This window comes from Muntiacus reevesi, chromosome 9 (assembly GCF_963930625.1).
Source record: "Muntiacus reevesi chromosome 9, mMunRee1.1, whole genome shotgun sequence".
NCBI classification, from domain to species: Eukaryota; Metazoa; Chordata; class Mammalia; order Artiodactyla; family Cervidae; genus Muntiacus; species Muntiacus reevesi.
The window spans coordinates 75,326,631-75,348,086 of NC_089257.1; the positions used below are offsets into that span (position 1 = coordinate 75,326,631).

General features: G+C 43.0%; 1 protein-coding gene across 2 annotated transcripts in view; it reads left to right on the forward strand.

Annotated features, from left to right (window-relative positions):
- The window catches only part of AMOTL1 (angiomotin like 1), a 207,099-nt gene that overhangs the window by 29,621 nt on the left and 156,022 nt on the right, over window positions 1-21,456 (forward strand). For both annotated transcript variants that reach the window (XM_065946303.1, XM_065946307.1), the window contains exon 2: window positions 14,072-14,206. In XM_065946303.1, the coding sequence (XP_065802375.1) occupies window positions 14,122-14,206 (85 nt within the window). In that variant the 5' untranslated portion in view covers window positions 14,072-14,121. The remainder of the gene's footprint in view (window positions 1-14,071; window positions 14,207-21,456) is intronic.

The following is a 21,456-nucleotide window of genomic DNA, read 5'->3' on the forward strand; positions in this document are numbered from 1 at the left end:
ATCCACCTTGATTAACCTGCCCAGACCAAGCACTTGGGCTTCCCCAGTTGCTCTATGGTAAAAGAATTCGCTTGCAAAGCAGGAGACACAGGCGATGCTGGTTCAACCCCTAGGTCAGGAAGATCCCCTGGAGAAGGAAATGGCAACCCATTCCAGCATTCTTGCCTGGAGAACCCATGGACAGCAAGACTGGCAGACTATAGTCCATGGGGTAGCAAAGATTACGACACAACCAAAGCGACTTAGCACATGCACCAAGCACTTAGTCAGTCATCAGTGAGTGTTGAATTGGAGGAGGTTTTCAGTGGGGTGTGAACTGCTTAAATTGAAGCCGAGAGGTTAAAGAAAAACTGTTAGGAATAAATAGATGGCCCTTGCCCATAGTACATCTCCAAAGGTCTTTTCTTGCTCTATGAATCTGGGCTTTTAAAAGGTTTTAAACAGCAACCTAGGAGGTCAAGAGAATGGAATTCATTTTCCCCTGGGATTAGCTCAGGGCCACACGTGGCTATTGAGCACTTGAGGTGTGGCTGGTACCAGGCGGCATGTGCTATAATTGACTGGATTTTGAAGCTTTGGTATAAAAAAAAGAAATCTGACATATTCATTAGTATTTTTTTTTATTAAATGCATATTGAAATATTGTGTTGGCCAAAAAGTTCTTTTTCCCTAAGATGTTATGGAAAAATCCAGATCAACTTTTTGGCCAACCAAATACTATTTTGGATATAGTGGGTTAAAGAAAATACATTATTAAAATTAATTTCATCTGTATTACTTTTTTTTTAATGTGGCTATTAAAAAATCTAAAATGACACATATGGCTCACATTATGGACATACGGACAGATAGGTTAGATGGTAATTCTGCTGTTTTCCCCTCCACATATTTGGCTGTAAAGATCTGTGTATAAATGACAACTCTTTGCTGCGGGGCCCACGTCTGTATCTTATTCTTGGTTCATAATTAGAGCTGTGGCGGTTCATCCTACTCTGGCTCTCTTTGTCTTTGCCTCATAGGCGGCGGCCCAACTGCGTTTCTCAGATAGAAACACTTAATTCTCTCCTGTGGTTTCCCAACATCCCCGGGACAGGCAGCCCTGTCTGTGACTCTGCCTCAGAGAGTCCTTACAGAACTTCACTCTGCCTCTTGGTCTCTGATGTTCTTTCTTGCCTCGATTCCCTCCTTCCTTTCCAGGACTGGCACACAGCAAAGAGTTTGCCTTTGTGTCCTTGCCCACTGTTTACAAATGTCCTTTCCTTTGGGGGCAAACGTCTGCTTCTGAATGCTTTGTCACCCTTTAGCTTTGTTTCCCATGGAATGAAGTTTGTGGATGGAACCAAATCACTTCTGGAAATGTATCAACTTCAAAAATTAATAATGATCTTAATAAAAACAGCTACTGTTATTTATTGAGTTTTATTACTGGCCAGGATCTATACTGGTTACATTACAGATAACTCTCATTTAACCTTGACAACAATCCCACAAAGCCTATGCTATGATCCCCTATGACAAATGGGAAAAATTAGGTTCAATGACATTACAGTCCTTGCTTACCTATCACTGGGAAATGGTGGCCCTAGGATTTAAATCTACATCTGTCCCAAAGTCGTGCTCTTACCCATTACATTTAACACTGCCTTCCACATGCTGTGTCACCTCCCAAGTGGGGAACTCCAAATTGGAATACAAGGCCTCATAGCAAGTGACATGTATAAGCAAATTTGCTGAATGATAACAGTGCTGTGCATTTGTATGCTGTTTTGATGATTCTCTAGTTGACATACAATTCTCATGAAACTTTGATTAAAAAAATAATAATGGGCTTTATGAGCCCTATTTCACACACTGGAAAAACTGAACTCCAACAAGATGAAATGATCCTTCTGGGGCTACTTAGTTGAGCAGCAATCCCCAACCAGGCAAGAACCCAGTTTTCTGGAGATATTTATTCTCCTTTTTCTTTCCTCATCAGAGTATACTAGGCATTATGCTGCTTAGATGGCAGAATATGGTGGCAAATCATGTGTTATGATTCTGATTTAATGTGAGTTATGGGAAGGGTTTGCAGGTACAGACTCATATGAGTTTCTCAGCTATAGGTGTGTCCATTTCATTCATTCAGCAAAATTTCCTGACTGTAAATCTGGCCAGACATTGTGCTAACAGTGGGCATGGAAAGGTGGATAAGGTACTACTTTGTCCTAAGAAGATTACCTTCTCACAAGGACAAGAATCATCTTGCAAAGAGAGTATTATCATCCAATGGGAAAGTGTAGTTTTAAATGAATATAGAAAGTTTGGAGAAGCAGAAAGGGAGAAGGAAATAACTCTCCCTGGGAAAGTTTCATGGTGGAGGGAACTTCTGAGCTTGGTTTCAATGGACTGACTTTAGAGATGAAAAGCCTGAGTCACTGAGTGTTCTGCAAAGGACTTCATCATCTTATAACTTCATTAAGTTTCCTAAAAATATGTTCGTTGCCACAGCTCCTTAGAGACTAGTAGCATGAATTATTCATTGAAGTACTTAAAATATTAGCATCAGTAAATTCCATAGGAACTTCACAAATACTCTGCCCAGTGGTTAAGTCAATTTGAAAGAAAGGTTTCCAATTCTACAAAGTTAGTAAGACTATGTGGAAAAACAAATGAAGCCCAGAAGAATCATGTCAACTCTCTAAACATCAGCCCATTTCAGAGGAAGACTTCATGCCTCTGGATTTCATGTCCTCTTATTCATCAAAGAGGTATTTGGCTTCACAGTGGATATTTAGAGTGTTCTACTCTCTCTTCTCTTCCAACCAAGCAAAAGTTTGGTATGTGCTACTAAATTTAATCATTGGAATATTAAGAGCCCAGATGTACACTCTGATGTGTTTGGTTTATTGGAGTTAAAATCAAACCTAAAGGATATCAACACTGATTATTCATTGGAAGGACTGATGTTGGAGCTCCAATACTTTGACCACCTAATTCAAAGAGCTGACACACTGGAAAAGATTCTGATGCTGGGAGCGATTGAGGACAGGAGGAGAAGGGGGCAACAGAAGATGAGATAGTTGGATGGCATCACCAACTCAATGGACATGAGTTTGAACAACCTCTGGGAGATAGTGAAGGACAGCGAAGCCTTGTGTGCTGCAGTCCATGGGGTCACAGAGTCAGACACAACTTAGCAACTGAACAACAACAACAAAAGGAAAATATCCATCAAAGTTTAGAAATTGAAACTCATCAGAGTCAAACCTTTGGGGCAGCCCAAGAGGAGAGTGCCCTCTATTTTACTGTTGCCCACAAGGGTAAGATTGATTTTTCTGATAGCTAATACCAGGCTAGACATTGTGCAATGGACTGAGGGTTTGTGTTCCCTCAAAATCATATGTTGAAGTCCTAATGCCCACTGTGGTGGTCTTAGGAGGTGGGGCCTTTGGAAAGTAATTAGGTCATAAGGGTGGAACCTTCATGAATTGAGTTAGTGCCCTTATGAGAGGATCCCCTTCCCCAGAGAACTCTCTAGCTCTCCTTCTGCCATGTGAGAATGCAATAAGTCACTATTCTGTAATGGAAGAGAGTTCCTCCAGAACCTGACCATGCTAGCAACCTAATCCCAGACTTCCAGCCTCAAGAACTGTATGCAACACATTTCTGTTGTTTACAAGCCATCCAGTCTGTGATACTCAGTTATAGCATCCCATTTTGGTGACAAAGACACCTAGACCCTAGGTAATGGAGATCTTAGCTAGAAATTCCTAGTTGAGAAGGAAGACGTCATCACATGACTTTTAAACTTCTTGTGCTTCAATTTAGTAGTTTGGTTTGTTTTCTGGATGTAATCAGACAGATTTATACTCCCTATTCAAAGCCAAGATGGAATATTCCTTCTGATTCTTGACTCATTGAAGAATAGGCCCAGATCTGCAAAGCTTGGAGGACATAAATCTTGGAAGGGTAAAATCTTGATATTCCAGGAAGAGTATCTCATCTTCAACAACCTCTGAAGAACAGGACAGCAGCACTGAGGATTTTTGTTGACTATCAATATTTTGTTGAAAATTTTTAAATGAATTGCTTGACAGAAGAGTTCACAAATAAAATGGTCTGTCTGGGAGAAAATTAACTCCTTACTGGGTACTGAAGTACGGGTTGCAAAGACACAGACTGAAGAGTCATGCATAAAGGAAGGGTTAGACTAACCCTTAGATGCTGTCTAACATCCTGAATCTATTATTTGCAGATCCTTGATTTATTTGTGCATGACTCAAGGCTTGCACTTAGTACATTGTTCTGTAGTAATATGCCCAGATATTTGTCTCCCCCTCAAGGTTGAAAACTTTCTGAAGGAAAGGCAAGATTTATCCTTTTCTATCCCAAGCACTTAGCACAGTGACTAGTATATAGGAGACATCAAGTAAATATTTATCAAATGAATGAAAAAGTTTATTTTATATACTGATATCTCTAACTAGACACACACACACATATAAACATATATATAATATATATATATATATATATATATATATATATATATATCTTGATTTATAGTGTAAATCAAGAGGGTTTTCAAATTCTTTAGAACCTATGGCTGCTTGAATGCCTGAATGATGGAATATGCTATATGAATCTCCAAACATGGCACTTCTAATTATTTCATCTCTTCTCTACAAAATGGAGCTCTTTTATGCTAGCTAAGGCAGAATCAAGTAGGGACAGGGTTTTTATGAATTTGTATTTCTAGGTTAAACCCCCCACCACTAGAAAAGACCCTGGAGGTATTGGTTAGAGGTCTAGGTGTGACTTGGCTGCATTCAGTGGGCAGGAGTCTCTTGTGTATGATCAGAAGTGTAGTTTCACCCAGTCCTGGGAAGGGAAGCAGGTGGGTGTACAATGGGCAGAGGCATGCCAGGTGGAGGAGCAGGTATGCATACTGAAGTGGGAGCTTAAGTGGGAGAATCTCAGCCAGTTAGATCAGATGAGAAGGTAAGAATAAAGCCAGGAAGCAGAGGCACATAGGGTGTGATTTTTAGGTGGAAAAATTACCAGAGAAGCAGAGGAGGCAGGTGAGGTTGCAAAGAGAATACTTGCTAAAGGGACCTGTTAAAATGAGGCATGCTTGTGCCAAACACCACCTTTGAGTCATATATTCATTCATTCAAGAAACAAATAGTGGGTGCTTGTGAAACCCCAGTCCCTTATAGTGCAAAAATAAGAAGTCAAGAAACACCTGGAGTCAAGAAACAGGCATGTTTGGCCTTGGAGTACAGAATGAAGCAAGGCAAAGGCTAAAAGAGTCTGCCAAGAGAATACACTGGTCATAGCAAACACCCTCTTCCAACAACACAAGAGAAGACTCTACACATGGACATCACCAGATGGTCAACACCAAAATCAGATTGATTATATTCTTTGCAGCCAAAGGTGGAGAAGTTCTATACAGTCAGCAAAAACAAGACCAGAAGCTGACTGTGACTCATCTCATAAACTCCTTATTGCCAAATTCAGACAGAAATTGAAGAAAGTAGGGAAAACCACTAGGCCATTCAGGTATGACCTAAATGAAATCCCTTATGACTATACAGTGGAAGTGAGAAATAGATTTAAGGGACTAGATCTGACAGACAGAGTATCTGATGAAATATGGACAAAGGTTCATGACATTGTACAGAGACAGGGATCAAGACCATACCCATGAAAAAGAAATGCAAAAAAGCAAAATGACTGTCTAAGGAGGCCTTACAAGTAGCTGTGAAAAGAAGGAAAGTGAAAAGCAAAGGAGAAAAGGAAAGATATATCCATTTGAATGCAGACTTCCAAAGAATAGCAAGGAGAGATAAGAAAGCCTTCCTCAGGGATCAGTGCAAAGAGATAGAGGCAAACAATAGAATGGAAAAGACTAGAGATCCCTTCAAGAAAATTAGAGATACCAAGGGAACATTTCATGCAAAGATGGGCTCAATAAAGGACAGAAATGGTATGGACCTAACAGAAGCAGAAGACATTAAGAAGAGGTGGCAAGAATACACAGGGGAACTGTACAAAAAAAAAATCTTCATGACCCAGATAATCACAATGGTGTGATCACTCACCTAGAGCCAGACATCCTGGAATGGGAAGTCAAGTGGGCCTTAGGAAGCATCACTATGAACAAAGCTAGTGAAGGTGATGGAATTCCCGTTGAGCTATTTCAAATCCTGGAAGATGATGCTGTGAAAGTGCTGAACTCAATATGCCAGCAAATTGGGAAAACTCAGCAGTGACCACAGGACTGGAAAAGGTCAGTTTTCATTCCAATCCCAAAGAAAGGCAATGTCAAAGAATGCTCAAACTATGGCACAACTGCACTCATCTCACACACTAGTAAAGTGACCCTTAAAATTCTCCAAGCCAGGCTTCAGCAATACGTGAACTGTGAAATTCCAGATGTTCAAGCTGGTTTTAGAAAAGGCAGAGGAACCAGAGATCAAATTGCCAACATCTGCTGGATCATTGAAAAAGCAAGAGAGTTCCAGAAAAACATCTCTTTCTGCTTTATTGACTATGCCAAAGCCTTTGACTGTGTGGATCACAATAAACTGTGGAAAATTCTGAAAGAGATGGGAATACCATACCACTTGACCTGCCTCTTGAGAAACCTGTATGCAGGTCAGGAAGCAACAGTCAGAACTGGACATGGAACAACAGACTGGTTCCAAATGGGAAAGGGAGTACATCAAGGCTGTATGTTGTCACCCTGCTTATTTAACTTATATGTGGAGTACATCATGAGAAACGCTGGGATGGATGAAGCACAAGTTGGAATCAAGATTGCTGGGAAAAATATCAATAACATCAGATATGCAAATGACACCATCTTTATGGCAGAAAGTGAAGAGGAACTAAAGAGCCTCTTGATGAAAGTGAAAGAGGAGAGCGAAAAAGTTGACTTAAAGCTCAACATTCAGAAAACTAAAATCATGGTATCCGGTCCCATCACTTCATGGCAAATAGATGGGGAACAGTGAAAACAGTGACTGACTTTATTTTTCTGGGCTCCAAAATCACTGCAGATGGTGATTGTAGCCATGAAATTAAAAGATGCTTACTCCTTGGAAGGAAAGTTATGACTAACCTAGACAGCATATTAAAAAGCAGAGACATTACTTTGCCAACAAGGGTCCGTCTTGTCAAGGCTATGGTTTTTCCAGTGGTCATGCATGGACGTGAAAGTTGGACTATAAAGAAAGCTGAGCGCCGAATAATTGATGCTTTTGAACTGAGGTGTTGGAGAAGACTCTTGAGAGTCCCTTGGACTGCAAGGAGATCCAACCAGTTCATCCTAAAGGAGATCAGTCCTGGTGTTCATTGGAAGGACTGATTTGAAGCTTCAACTCCAATACTTTGGCCACCTAATGCGAAGAGTTGACTCCTTGGAAAAGACCCTGATGTTGGGAGGGATTGAGGGCAGGAGGAGAAGGGGACGACAGAGGATGAGATGGTTGAATGGCATCACTGACTCAATGGACATGGGTTTGGGTGGACTCCGGGAGTTGGTGACAGACAGGGAGGCCTGGTGTGCTGCGGTTCATGGGGTCACAAAGAGCTGGACACGACTGAGCTACTGAACTGAACTGAACTGTGAAACCCCTGTACCAATGCTAGGGATACAAATAGAATCTCCGCTTTTATGTACATAAACTGTGAACTAAACTCTACATACATATTAACAGGCAATTACAGTGCAGTGTGGTGCACACTGTAATGAAGCAAGCACAGGGCAGTCTGGGAGACAAGGAACCAAGTCCAAGGTGAAATGTGAAGGATAAATTGTAGTTTGCAAGGTGAGGAAGGAAGAGCACTCTTGCTTCAGCTGAATATCCAAAACTCCAAGAAGGGAGCTAATTCAGGGATTGCAAATACTTTGCAATAGTTGGCCCTTATATGCCATGTTAAGTGGTCCAGACTTTCTCCTGGGAATAATGAATCATTAAAGTATTTTGATCAAGGAGGGACGTGATTGAGTCTGTGTTCTAAAAATATTACAGCGAAGAGTGGAGAAAGGGTTGGAGGAAAGAAAGACCAGGGACCCACTGAAGTCACCACAGTATCTCAATAAGAGGGGATGGCAGCTGAACTAAGGCTGAGGCAACGAGAGCAGAAGGTAGCAATTGCATTCTTGAGATAATTAAATGTTAGACTGGACAAAGTTTGGTGGTTGATTGGATGTGAGACGCAATCAACTAATCAAGGATGACCAGGGAATTCCCTGGTTGTCCAGTGATTAAGACTTGGTGCTTTCATTGCCAGCACCCAGGTTCAATCCCTGCTTGGGAATTAAGATCCCTCAGGCAGCTGGGGAGGTGGCTTGCTCTAGAGTCAGCTCCAAAAAGAGTTCTGGTGGTTGGAAAACCTAAGCCCTAAACTCAAGGCCAAAGGTCCATTTGGCTTCACACCCTCTCTTTGGGTAGATAGGTTGACTTTGGAAGCTTAATAGGATATAATATCTGACTGGGGTCCTTACCCACACTGGCCATTATCATTTATTCATTCATTCAATGCTTTTGAACTGTGGTGTTGGAAGACTCTTGAGAGTCCCTTAGACTGCAAGGAGATCAAATCAGTCAATCCTAAAGGAAATCAATCCTGAATATTCATTGGAAGAACTGATGCTGAAGCTGAAACTCCAATACTTTGTCCACCTGATGTGAAGAACTCACTCATTGGAAAAGAACCTGATGCTGGGAAAGACTGAAGGCAGGAGGAGAAGGGGACGACAGAGATTGAAACGGCTGGATCACATCACCGCCTTGACGGACATGACTTTGAGTAAACTCCGGGAGTTGATTATGGACAGGGAAGCCTGTCATGTGGCAGCCCATGGGGTCACAAGAGTCAGACACGATGGAGTGACTGAACTGAACTGAATCATTCAATATTTATTAAATATCAATATTATGCTCAAAGTACTCCAGTATTCCATAGACTCCAGTGTCCAACTCTGCTCAGTTCTTTCTGTCTCTCTTCCCATTTTTTGCTATTTATTGTTTTAATTTTTTCAGATTTATTGAGCTATAATTTACAAATAATATTGGAAGACATTTAAAGTGTACATCATGATGATTATATATATATGTGTGTGTGTGTATATATATATATATACATTGTGAAATGATTCTCTCATGTAGTAAACACATCCATCATCTCACATATATTTATTTTATTTTTTCTCTCAGTGAGAACATTTAAATTCAACTCTTCTAAAAAATTTCAATTATACAATAGAGTGTTATCAATTATAGTCATAGTGTTATATAATTAGATCCTCAGAACTTGTTGACCTTATAATTGAAACTTTTACCCTTTATACTAAACTTTTCCTGTTTCCACTGCCACCCTGCCCCTGGCAATTGCTTTTTCTAATCTCTGTTTCTATGAGTTCTTTTTTTTTTTTCCTTTAGATTTTACATGTACATGATACCATACACTATTTGTCTTTCTCAGTCTGGCTTATTTCACCTAGCACAATGCCCTCCAGGTCCATCCGTACTGTTGCAAATGGCAAACTTCCCTTCTTTCTTATGGCTGAATTGTGTGTGTGTGTGTGTGTGTGTGTGTGTGTGTGTGTGTGTCTGTGTGTGTGTGTGTGTGTGTCTGTGTGTGTGTGCGCGTGCGCGCGCACGTGCACACTAAGTCTTCAGTCATGTCCGACTCTGTGCAACCCTATGGACTGCCACCCGCCAGGCTCCTCTGTCCGTGGGGATTCTCCAGGCCAGAATTCTGGAGTGGGTTGCCTTGTTCTCCTCCAGGGGATTTTCCTGACCCAGGAATTGAACCTGGGTCTCCTGCATTGCAGGCGGATTCTTTGCCACTGAGCCACCAGGGAGGCCCCAGCTGAATAAAATTTCATTGTATGTATCTTCCACATCTTTATCTATTCATCCACTGACAAGACACGTAGGTTGTTTCCATATCTTGGCTATTGTGAACAATGCATCAGTGAACATGGGTGTACAGCTATCTCTTTGAAAAGAAAGAGCTTCTCAAAGTCAGAATTAGTTCTCGGTGCTTTCCCACTCATGCCCTCTACTGCACCTTATCATACGTATTATTGTTTGAGCTGCCGTGTGCTGTTTTACAGAAGACTTTCTTCACTTCTTATTCCTATGCTTGCATTAATTTTTTTTTTTTTTTTTTTGCCTTTTAGTTCCTTTTACATGGACTTGGTCCTCAATAGAATTTTGACTTGGCTACAGATTAAACATTTTATAGAAAACTCTGAATAAGTGGTCTTATATGGCCAGAAGCTAGGAAAATATCCACTAGCCTCCAGAGTTTTGTGAGCAACTCTGGGGCTTCCTGTGACTGATGTAATGGTGTTAGAATTTCAGGAACAGATGCGACTGATCAGTCTTCCTTGAAATATTTGTGTTTGATGCAATTTCATTTCACATTATGTGCTTGACTTTCCCAAGTTGAGGTGTGAAATTCAAACATCAGAGAAATCAGCAGGGCTTTCAAGTTGAAGTTAATAAAACACTCAACATGAACCTATGTAGTTCAGATTAATAAAATAAAATGTATGGGTGTGAGAGCCTAACCTCCCTCATCCAGAAGACAGCACCTTACAAATCTCTTTCCTGGGGTCCAGTGGGTTTCTTCCACTCCACCCCCCTCCTTGGTGGCTCAGATGATAAAGAATCTGTCTGCAATGTGGGAGATCTGGGTTCAATCCCTGGGTTAGGAAGATCCCCTGGAGAAGGGAAGTGGATATCTAGGCCACTGGACCAAGAGAGATGAAGAATCTATTTTGAAAACCCTTCTCCAACGATTCAGTAAAGTTCCATTTTTTGTCAAACAAAGTTATTATAATCTCCAACTCACTTCTCAAGATTAATAAAATGATTTTGAGTGAACAGTGTATGATAAATACATGTTGCTTTTAAAGGATGTAATATTATTATTAATGTTATTTTATAATTGGTAAAGATATAAGACTTTTGAGTATTTAGTTTATTTGATTAAATGATGATGCCTGTATGACCTGCAGCCATGAAATTAAAAAGTATTTTCTCCTTGGAAAGAAAACTACGACAAAACTAGACAGTGTATTAAAGCAGAAACATCAGTTTTCTGACAAAGGTACATATAGTCAAAGCTATGGTTTTTCCAGTAGTCAGGTATGGATGTGAGAGTTGGACCATAAAGAAGGCTAAGTGCCAAAGAATTGATGCTTTCAAACTGATGCTGGATAAGACTATTGAGAGTCCCTTGGACTACAAGGAGATCAAACCAATCAATCCTAAGGGAAATCAGTCCTGAATATTCATTGGAAGGACTGATGCTGAAGCTGAAGCGCCAATTCTCTAGCCACCTGATGTGAAGAGCCAACTGATTAGAAGAGATCCTGATGCTGGGACAGATTGAAGGCAAAAGGAGAAGGGGGTGATAGAAGATGAGATGGTTGGATGGCATCACCAACTCAATGGACATGAGTTTGAGCAAATTCAGGGAGTTAGTGAAGGACAAGGGAGCCTGGCATGCTGCAATCCATGGAATTGCAAAGAGTTGGACATAACTTAGTGATTGAACAAGAAACCGGTATGATCACGGCCCAGGTTTGGATTTCTGTTCCAAACATGTTTTTAGTTTTGCCCAGAGCACCCATCTTGTTCCAAAGACAGCTTTCTCAGCCTACTAATATGATTGGATAGGTGACGTTTGTATGGAAAAGCATAGTATTATAGACTGCACAAACCTTTGACATCATCTAGTCCCAATTCCTTCATTTGAAGTTGAGGAAATTAAGCCTCAAGAGCATAAATGGGTTTGCCCAAAGTCACCCAGTTAGTGCCAGTGTCAGCATTAAAATCTGAATTTATTGACAAATCCAGTGTTGCACCTATGGTGTTAAGATATACCCATTCTGGTCTAGAATTCCCCTCTAAAATTTTGGGGTTCTTGGATTGAACACAAATCCCTAGTAAGCCAGGACCCAACGAAGTACAGTACAGTCTTTGGTGCTTCCTGGTATTTGAGTAGAGACTTGTGGATGTTTGTTGCAACTCTCCAGGAGTACCACCCTTCTCTAGGCAGACGGCCAAAACCCATCACATCAGTCTGCCTTGTCCTCAGACAGACTGGCAGTGCAGGAACCTGCAGGGCAACTGTGAACAACATTCTTGAGAACAAAGGAAGCCAGCTGTTCTGATTGCAGCTGGTGATCCCCAGGGCCCATCCTAATGAGGCTGATAGGGTTTTTGCCCTGGTGACTGTCCCACTGGCTGCATTCACAGATTAGGTCCATCAGTCACCTCCAGTTATTCAGCCGTGTTCTTTGGAGGACCAGCAATGCAGAGCGTTATAAATCTCTTTGTAATGTAGGCAGAAGTTTGGCCGTGAGTTGTAATCTTCCCAGGCACAGTTTACAGGAAGGGATTCCCTGGCTGGACTTCTTGGAGACAGTCAGTGAAGTGTCCTTTTTATGAAAACTAGAGCCCTCATGACGTGGACTTTCTATCATGGTTTTCAAGAGAAAGTGGAAAATGCATCTTCATGGTCCTTCTCAGCCCTGGGATTTTCCTTTAAAATAATATTTATTGTATATTTTTTCAGATTATAAAAGTAATCCATGTCTATTATGGAAAATGCAGAAGATAACCAAGAAAATGAGAAGTACTCATATTTCCATTATGATGGGAAGTACTCATATTTCCAATCTGATGGGATTTACCTCCAAAGTTTAGTTCAGTTTTTCCAGTCTGTTTTTTAGTCACATATAGAAGTAAATTCTTAGTTTTTTAAATGAAACTGTTATCCTATCCTGAAGTTCTAGGATTCTATAAAACATGCAGAACTAAATACAGTAATTTCCTTGCTCAAAGCCTTGAATGAGATAGTTGCTCCATAAACATGCTAACTGAATGATAAGGGGAACCATGGTTTTTTGACTCGATTAGACTTGTTGAAGATCTCACACTCAGACCATGTCTGAATCTTTTTTAATTTTTATATTTTATTGAAGTATGGGTGGCTCAGATGGCAAAGAATCTGCCTGCAACACAGGAGATCTGGGCTCAATCTCTGGGTTAGGAAGATCCCTAGGGGAAGGGAATGTTCCACTTCTGTGTTCTTGCCTGGAAAATCCCATAGACAGAGGAGCCTGGCAAGCTACAGTCCATGGGGTCAGAAAAAGTCAGACACGACTGAGCAACTAACACACACACATGTGCATGTACACACACACTTAGTTGATTTACAATGTCGTGTTAATTCTTGCTGTACTGCAAAGTGACTCAGTTACACACACATATATATATATACATATATATATATATATTCTTTTTTATATTATTTTCTACTATGGTTTATCCCAGGTCCCTGAATATAGTTCCCCGTGTTATGCATTAGGACCTTGCTGTTTGTCTATTTTCTGTTCTATATGTAATAGTTTGCATCTACCAACTCCACTCCCAATCCATCCCCCATGACCCTCCTTCTCTGTTGTCAGCTATAAGTCTGTTCTCTATGCCTGTGCGTCTGTTTCAACTTCATAGATACCTTCAATTGTGTCATATTTTAGATTACACATATATGTGATATCATATAGCATTTGTCTTTCTCTCTCTGGCATACTTCACTCAGTATGAGAATCTCTAGTTGCATCCCTGTTGCTGCAAATGGCATTATTTCACTCTCTTTTATGCCTGAGTAATATTCCATTGTATATATGTACCACTTCTTATCCATTCATTTGTCAAAGGACATTTAGGTTGCTTCCATGTCTTGGGCATTGTAAATAGAGCCGCTGTGAACATAGGAGAGTGTATATCGTTTAGAATTAAGAGTTTTCTCCTGGATATATGCCCAGAAGTGGAATTGTCTTGGCTATTATGAATGCCTGAGTCTTGACAACAATCTTCACATGCTGAAGAAACATAATAAACTAGAAACTTCTTTCAAAAACCACTACAATATTTAAAGTAATTAGCCTCCATCTAATAAAAATAAATGAAAAAAAAAAAAAGAACATGTTCCCTCCCCAGCAGAGTATCAGTAGTCAATTATCTCCATTTTTTCATGCTCATTATTTCAGGAGATTCCGTTTGATGAGAGAGCTGCACATACAAGAGACTTGCGGGAACCATGGACCTTAGTGAAAAATGGCCTTTGGAGGAAGGAACCTGGCTGTCTCACGCTGGAGTTCATCATTTTGCCAACACCAGAGGGGGTATGGCTGCTTTTGCTGTCCCAGATACGCGCGGTCCTCTTCAACTCAGGCACTCACTGGGTCAACCCAGCTCTTCACAGTATATGCCAAGCGCTATCTGCCTTTTCAAAAGCAGCTGGGTGGAGAGGCGAAGGCATGGACTTTGGAGTCAGACAGACCCAGGTTCAGATACGGAATTTTCTCTTTATACGCTATGGGGCCTTAAGAAAATCTATTGTTTCCTCAGTCTTAACATGAGAGTAAGAATGCCTACTTGGAGGTTTGCGATGAGCACCGTTGAGTAATGTAAGCTGTCATTGACTGAGCCCTTGCCCTAGCTGGCTGGGAAGATGGTCACACAGGTTTGAGCACCTAGCATGCCAACCACTATTTTCTTTCCTGTCTCCCATCTCCTCCTCTTTCATCTTCTCTCCACAGCCCTGCAAAGATTAAGACTGGGAATAATGCAACCAGTATAATCAGAATAGGTGGGCTCACCTTCCTTCTGTGTCCACATCCTAACAGCTGATTAACGCAACTCAGTGTTAAGTTCAGGATGTTGTTACTGTCCTGGCATGGAGCATACAGGTGTCAAAATCATACCCCTGACACAGGCAAGTGGTCCTCTGTCAGGTCCAAGGTCTGCCCCATTGCCCGTCCCCCTGATCTAATGGGGACCCACTTTGGTAGGAGCTAATCTATGGATGGGGAAACAGAGGCCACTGAAGTTAATGCATTCACACGATGTTTTTAGAAATGGTATGCCTCTCATATGCTGTTGTTTATTCATTCACTCAATTAATATTGAGCAGCTACTATGTGCCAAGCACTGGGAATATAAGAGAGTAAGATAGGCACAGAGATCACCAGACTACACTCTCTACTGTGCCCCATCTCTAAAATGGGGTAACTTAGATAGCAATAAGCATTTGCTTAGCTTTTGCACTGCATCAGGGTATATCTTCCAACCAAGACAACTGCACACGATGGGAGTTTCCCCAAAGGGAAGCTTTAGGTTGTGAGAGAAGAAACTTGGATGCAGTCCAGACAAAAACCAATCGCTGTTCACTCCTATGCCGTCACATTGCCACCTGAGCCACTTTTTAGAGGTTCTTAAGCCATGTCTCCTCACAGCCCATGGCACAAAGTTGAACCTCCTCAGCTCCATACACAGCCTTCCTTTCCTGGTCTGACCTCTGCCTGCCTCTCTAGACTCATCTCCTGCTGCTCCTCACTAAACACGAAGCCCTTCCTCATCACTGTATCTACTTCCCCCTGGATCCCTGAGTACCTCATGCCCTCACACACCTGTGAGCCTCTGCAAAGACTGTCATTAGAATGCACCTTCTACCCAGCCAGGTCCTGCTCATCTCTGAAGCTCCAGCTTCAGTCGTCTCTTCTGGGGTCCCTTCACCCATCCACCCCCATCCTAATCTGAATGAGGAGTCCGTCCTCAGAGCTGCCACAGAACTGGCAGCTTTCCATGTCACAGAGTTGCTACACTGTATTGTCACTGCCTGCATCCTAGATGACCTGTGGGCCTCTCAGGGGCAGACATCTTGTTTCATTTGCCTTTGCATCCCTTCCACAAGCAGCCTGGCAAATACTTGATACATACTTGGTGGCTGGCTGGCTGGGTGGCTTGATGAATGAATGGATGTATGAATGAATGATGGCTGAGACCAGGTCCTCTGCATATTTCTGGGGTCACTGAGAACGTTTATTGACTGTGGCAGCCCGATGCACTGCGCAACTGCTTCTGGCACCACTTCACCTTGCTTTCGGCACACCTAGAGCGTTTTGCTCAGTAACCCCTTTGTTCATCAAAGCTGGATGGCATAAGAGAGAATTAAATAGGTATGGTTTGTTTTCATCATCCATCATAGAAGTTTAGAGCAGAAAGAAGCCTCAGGGGTCACAGTGACAAAGGGGTGGCTAGAAATTCTACTGTGAGTAGTTCCAAGCATTACCACACATCTCCTTCAGTTCACCACATCATGTACCTACAGTCTTTGGAGATGCAGCTGGCGTGTAGGAAGGGGAACCAGCCCTGTGTCTAGATCTGCCTGACAGAGAGGCACTGCTCTTGGGTAAGTGATGAGCCTCTGGAACTGATGGAAAAGCTTGGCTTGGATGGGTAGATGATACTGTGTTATCAGGCCCCAGTTCAGACAGTCAGTCTGTGATGTTGGAGGTGTCCAGACAGTGTGGTTGTGTTGTCATGTGGGGGTGAAGCACCCGCACAAGGAAGCAGTATGCTGAAATGTGAAAGTCCTCATGAGCGGCTGGATTAGGGGAGTTCTCAGGCTGGATTAAGTTGGGCTTCCCTGGTAGCTCAGTTGGTAAAGAATCTGCCTGCAGTGTAGGAGACCCATATTCTATCCTCAGATTGGGAAGATCTTCGGAGAAGGAAATGGCAATCCACTTAAGTATTCTTGCCCGGAAAGTCCTATAGATAGAGGAACCTGGTGGGCTACAGTCCATGGCATCTCAAGAGTTGGACAAGACTTAACAACTAAACCACCACCACCACCAGAGGCCTAGGCCAGGGTTCAGGGGAAGGATGCAGGTCCTAAGAGGACTAGGTAGGGTGGCAAAATGGAAATACGGTGAAATGTTGAAATGAGGTGAGGAAACTCACCTCAGAAACACTCAGAAACAAGCAAACTTGCACAGTGGGAGACTTCTGTGCTGGACTTAGGTCAGAACTGGATGAATTACAAAAAAAAATTTGTAATCCCTCATTAGATAGATACCCTACACCAGACATGACACTACACCTTTTTTTAGTATAGATAAAGACCATCACTATTCATTCTCACAACAACCTTATTCTCCTTTTATGAATGAAAAAAATTGAGCCTGAAGCTACTGGGAAACTTGCTCAAGGTCACGGGCAATGTGGGGATTTGAACGGAGGTCTGCCTAACACTTAGCTGTGCCAACTTATTGCCTGACGATTCACTCTTCAAAACCAGCTACTCTGCCTTCTCAATTAAAGGCTCTGGGAGCCCAGTTACAGACTTTTTTTTTTTTTTTTTTTTTTTGCTGCTTATTTCGTTGTCACAGTAGAAAAGAGAACTAGCTCTTAACAAGGCCAGAAAACCAACAGTACTGTCGCAATGTGTGGATTACCATCCAAGAGCCACCGACGGCCACCTCAGCTAATGCATTGTCAAGGCCTCGATCCACCTGCTTTGGACCAACTTCCCTCCACCCCCTACCCCATGTCCCCCCTCTCCCAACACTGGCCGGTGCCAGCTGCTCCATCTCGGAGGCTCACTGTGGGCTAATGGGGTTTACATTTCTAGTGAGCTACCAGGGAAAGTCCTGAAAGTGTCCAGGCCTTGAGATCTTATTCTTGGCTTCACAGAGTCCTTTGAGAACCATGTTATCTGCCAGGGAGGCTCAGTCATCCTGGTGAGTCATGGGCCTGGAGGCAAGGCCAGTTCCATGAAACATCTGGGCATCTCGGTTGCCATGAGGGTGGGTCAACCTCCCGGAAAGCTGGCTAGGAAGAGCCCAAGATATCTGGGGGAGATACAGAATTTCTCCATGAAAGTCCCTCTGCCACTCCCAATGCCTACACTCTTAAAATCCCCTCAAGGGCCTGGGCCGGTGGTTACGCAAATTTATTTTAAAGGCCTGGAACACATTTTCCAAATGAAATCAAATGCAAGGCCTGACACAGAAAACAGAAGGGGGCCAGAGCCCTGGTTCTGACCGGTGCGCCGCGGGCTCCCCTGATTCGCCAGCTGCCCTGTCAGACATGTGGGGATTTGGCGCGGGAGGGGAGGTGTCCGCAGCCCTTCTCCATGAATCTGTAAAACACGTCTTCCTGTTACACGTGTGCTCACTCAGCTGTTTGGGAACCCTGATGTCATTCCCTCTCCCCAGGGGACCCAACCTGCTTAAACTTATCGTCAGGGAAGAGGCAGGAAGTGTGGGAAACATAACCTGGCAGCCGGAGCCAGGTGTGTCTAGAAATTCACTGGCGCTGTTTCCCACTCTGGTTATAAAAACAGGAAGGGGCGGACTTCCCTCCTGCAGGGAGGAAGGACATTTTTCCGAGTGTGGTCTGGGTGCCAAGCACTGTTGTGGACATTATTTCATTTTGTTCACATCCTCCCTGAAATCTCTTCAAGCAGTTACTATTACCCCCATTTTGCAGATGAGGAAACTGAGGCTTGTGAAGACACAAATACAAAGTCCAGCCTGCACGGCAAACAACACTAGCGCTCACAGTCACACTTAGGTCTTTGTTCTCCAGGGCTCTGCTCCATCCAGTTCACTTCACTGTCAGATTCAAGGGGGCAGCATCACCTTTCTAGGAAGCTTGATCCTTTGTGTCTATTTCTTAAAACAAACAAAAAAAATATTATTTGCTTGCTTTTGCTGTGTTGGCTTTTTGTTGCTGTGTGCGGGCTTTCTGCAGTGAGCAGGGACTACTCTCCAGCAGCAGTCCGTGGGCTTCTCATTGCAGTGGCCTCTCTTGTTGCAGAGCACGGGCTCTAAGGCATGTGGGCTCAGTAGCTGTGGCCCACCAGCTTAGCTGCCCTGCAGCACATGGCGTCTTCCTGGATGAGGGATCGAACCAAATGATTAATTCCAATAAGCACTGCTCTGAATTAGACCACCTGAAGGCAGCACTCCACGAAACACTCCCAGGAGGATTCTGCCTGCTTTCTCTAGTTTGGGTGAGTGGGGCTGCTTTCTAATGGCAGGGTGAGGACTTCTCACGGTGATAGCATAGGCACGTGGGCTTAGTTGGCCTACAGCATGTGGAATCTTCCTGGATCAGGGATCAAACTCGTGTCTCCTGCATTGGCAACTGGATTCCTAACTGCTGGGCCACCAAGGAAGTCCTATTTCTTTTTTTAAAAAAAAATTATTTTATTTTATAAAATTAAAATTGAGTATATGTTGGGTATAGTTGAGCTTTGTGTCTGTTTCTCTTGCATACAGGGTGGTAAAAAGATTGATACAACATAATCTGTCATCCCTGGTCTCCTGTTGGCATTTGTTTTAACAAGTTTCATAAACATTAGTTCTTTTTACAGAGGAGATCATAGGCTAGGGAGGTCTGGGGACTTGTCAAAGATTTAGTGGCAAAACTAAGGCGAGAACTCAAGCTTCTGTTTCTACTTTCAGCACCTACACTGCTAAGGCCACAGTTTCTTGGAAAAGCCATTTTAATGTGAATAAAAGAGAGGCTCTTGTGCACCAGGTAAACTCTATTTGCAGCGTCTGAAAGAAGTGATTCCCTCGCAGGCCTCAGTCCAAAACAGGAGATGAGGATGGTCTCTGCATGTCAGCAGAAACTCACATCACCTATAATGGTTTAGTTATAGATTTCAATGACAACAAATGTTTTTACCTTTCATCTTAACACAAAGTATTTTGTCTGACTTCACTCAGTAGATCCAACTGAATGCAAGCTGGAAGTGTATGATTTTCCTCTGCAGGGACCTTTTTCTGTGTGTATTTTTGGAAAGCTTTATTCTGAGTCAAGGCCACATATACCTTCTAGTTGCTTCTTGGCTCAGCCAGAGTTCATTTCCTTTGATATGATGCTGAGTGAAGAGTCTTTTAAATCTTCACCTCTATTCCATAGTTGATAACAGGGGGTGTTACCTGGGGGTGGGAGGTGAGCTGGATGGATCCAAGTTCATACACTTCATAAAACACTTCGCTGTTGTTAGTAACATCTACTGCATTGGTATTTGAATTGTTCAGAGAACATACTTAGCATTTTTACCAAAATGAAACTTGTCTTCCTGTCAGACTTAGTACCATATCATCTCTTGGCTTGCATTGTTTCTGTAAGAATAATGATTTTTTTTTTTCTTTTCAGGTGACATATAGTGACATATAGGTGGCACTAGTGGTTTAAAAAAATAAAATAAAAAACCTGCCTACCAATGCAGGAGAAGTGAAACATGGGTTTGATCCCTGGGTGGGGAAGAGTCCCTGGAGGAGGGCAAGGCAACCTACTCCAGCATTCTTGCCTGGAGAATCCCATGGATAGAGGAGCCTGGCAGACTACAGTCCATAGGGTCACAGAGCGGGACATGACTGAAGTGACTTAGCACGCACACACCCACAATTCTTCCATTAGGGCCATTTCTTTCTTCTGGACAGTATCAAACACTTAAAGCATTCTCTGAGGCTTGATTTTCATTTAAAGGGAACGAAGCAACTATGATTTCTTTCTGCCTTTCATCAGGGATTATTAAAAAAAAAAAAAAACATTGGGGTTGTGCTTAAAGAAAAGAATATTAAACCCTAAGGGAAGAGAGATGTCCTTTGGGCCATTTCAGCCCTGGAGTTAATGCTGAGACCAATTAAATGAAAATTCTCTTTGATGAAACCCTACGGGTGGGTGCATATATGTCCCTGCTGTCCTCTGTCCGCTTGTCCTATGAGGATGCACTCAGAGACATGATAACAGCAGACTCAGACCGGCCCAGGCAGCCACGGCCTCTCTCTTCTCTCCTAAATCAGTTTCTCCCTCGCTCCCCAGGGTGAGGAGGGGAAGAGGGGCAAGCTTCGCATCTCCACTCCTTTCTGCATTTAACTAGCAGAGAGCCTCCAGGAGACAGAAGGCTACCTGCAGAGGTGAGCCAAGGGCAACGCCAGGGAGGAGAGGGAGGCAGAGGGAAGGTTTAGTTCTCTCCTCCTTGTCTTTCATGCTTGAAATCGGTGACCTCCCAGGGGTAGGGATCGGGAAGGCTGTGCACAGATCCTAGCCTGTGGCTACCATCCTAACTTACTACAGCATCCACGCAGCTTTTTCTTGCAAAAGGAATTGACAGCATACCTTGGCCGAAAAATAACCTTTTCCCTATGTGACTTTTTTTTTTCTTTTTAACTTTTTGGCAGCATCACAGGTGTATGGGATCTTAGTTCCCCGACCAGGGATCAAACCTGTATCCCATGTATTGGAAGCATGGCGTCTTAACCACTGAACCATCAGGGAAGTCCCCACTAGGGTGGCATTTAGACCTCTCATCCATCTCTTGGGGGAAGAAGTCACCTCCTATATAAGGCCCGTCTCCTCCTTTTCTCCATTAACCAAGGGGCCTGTGGTGTCAAAGCAGCCCGTCTAGGCTGGCCCTCCCTGTGGCCTCTGCTCCAAGCAGAGCTGCAGCAAGGCAGGCCCTGGCCCCACCGCAGGAAAGGCCAGCCAGGTGCCCGCCGCAGGAAAGGCCAGCCAGGTGCTGCTGGCATCCCCAGCCTCCTGGGGGCACGGGGCTTGTACACGGCTGCCG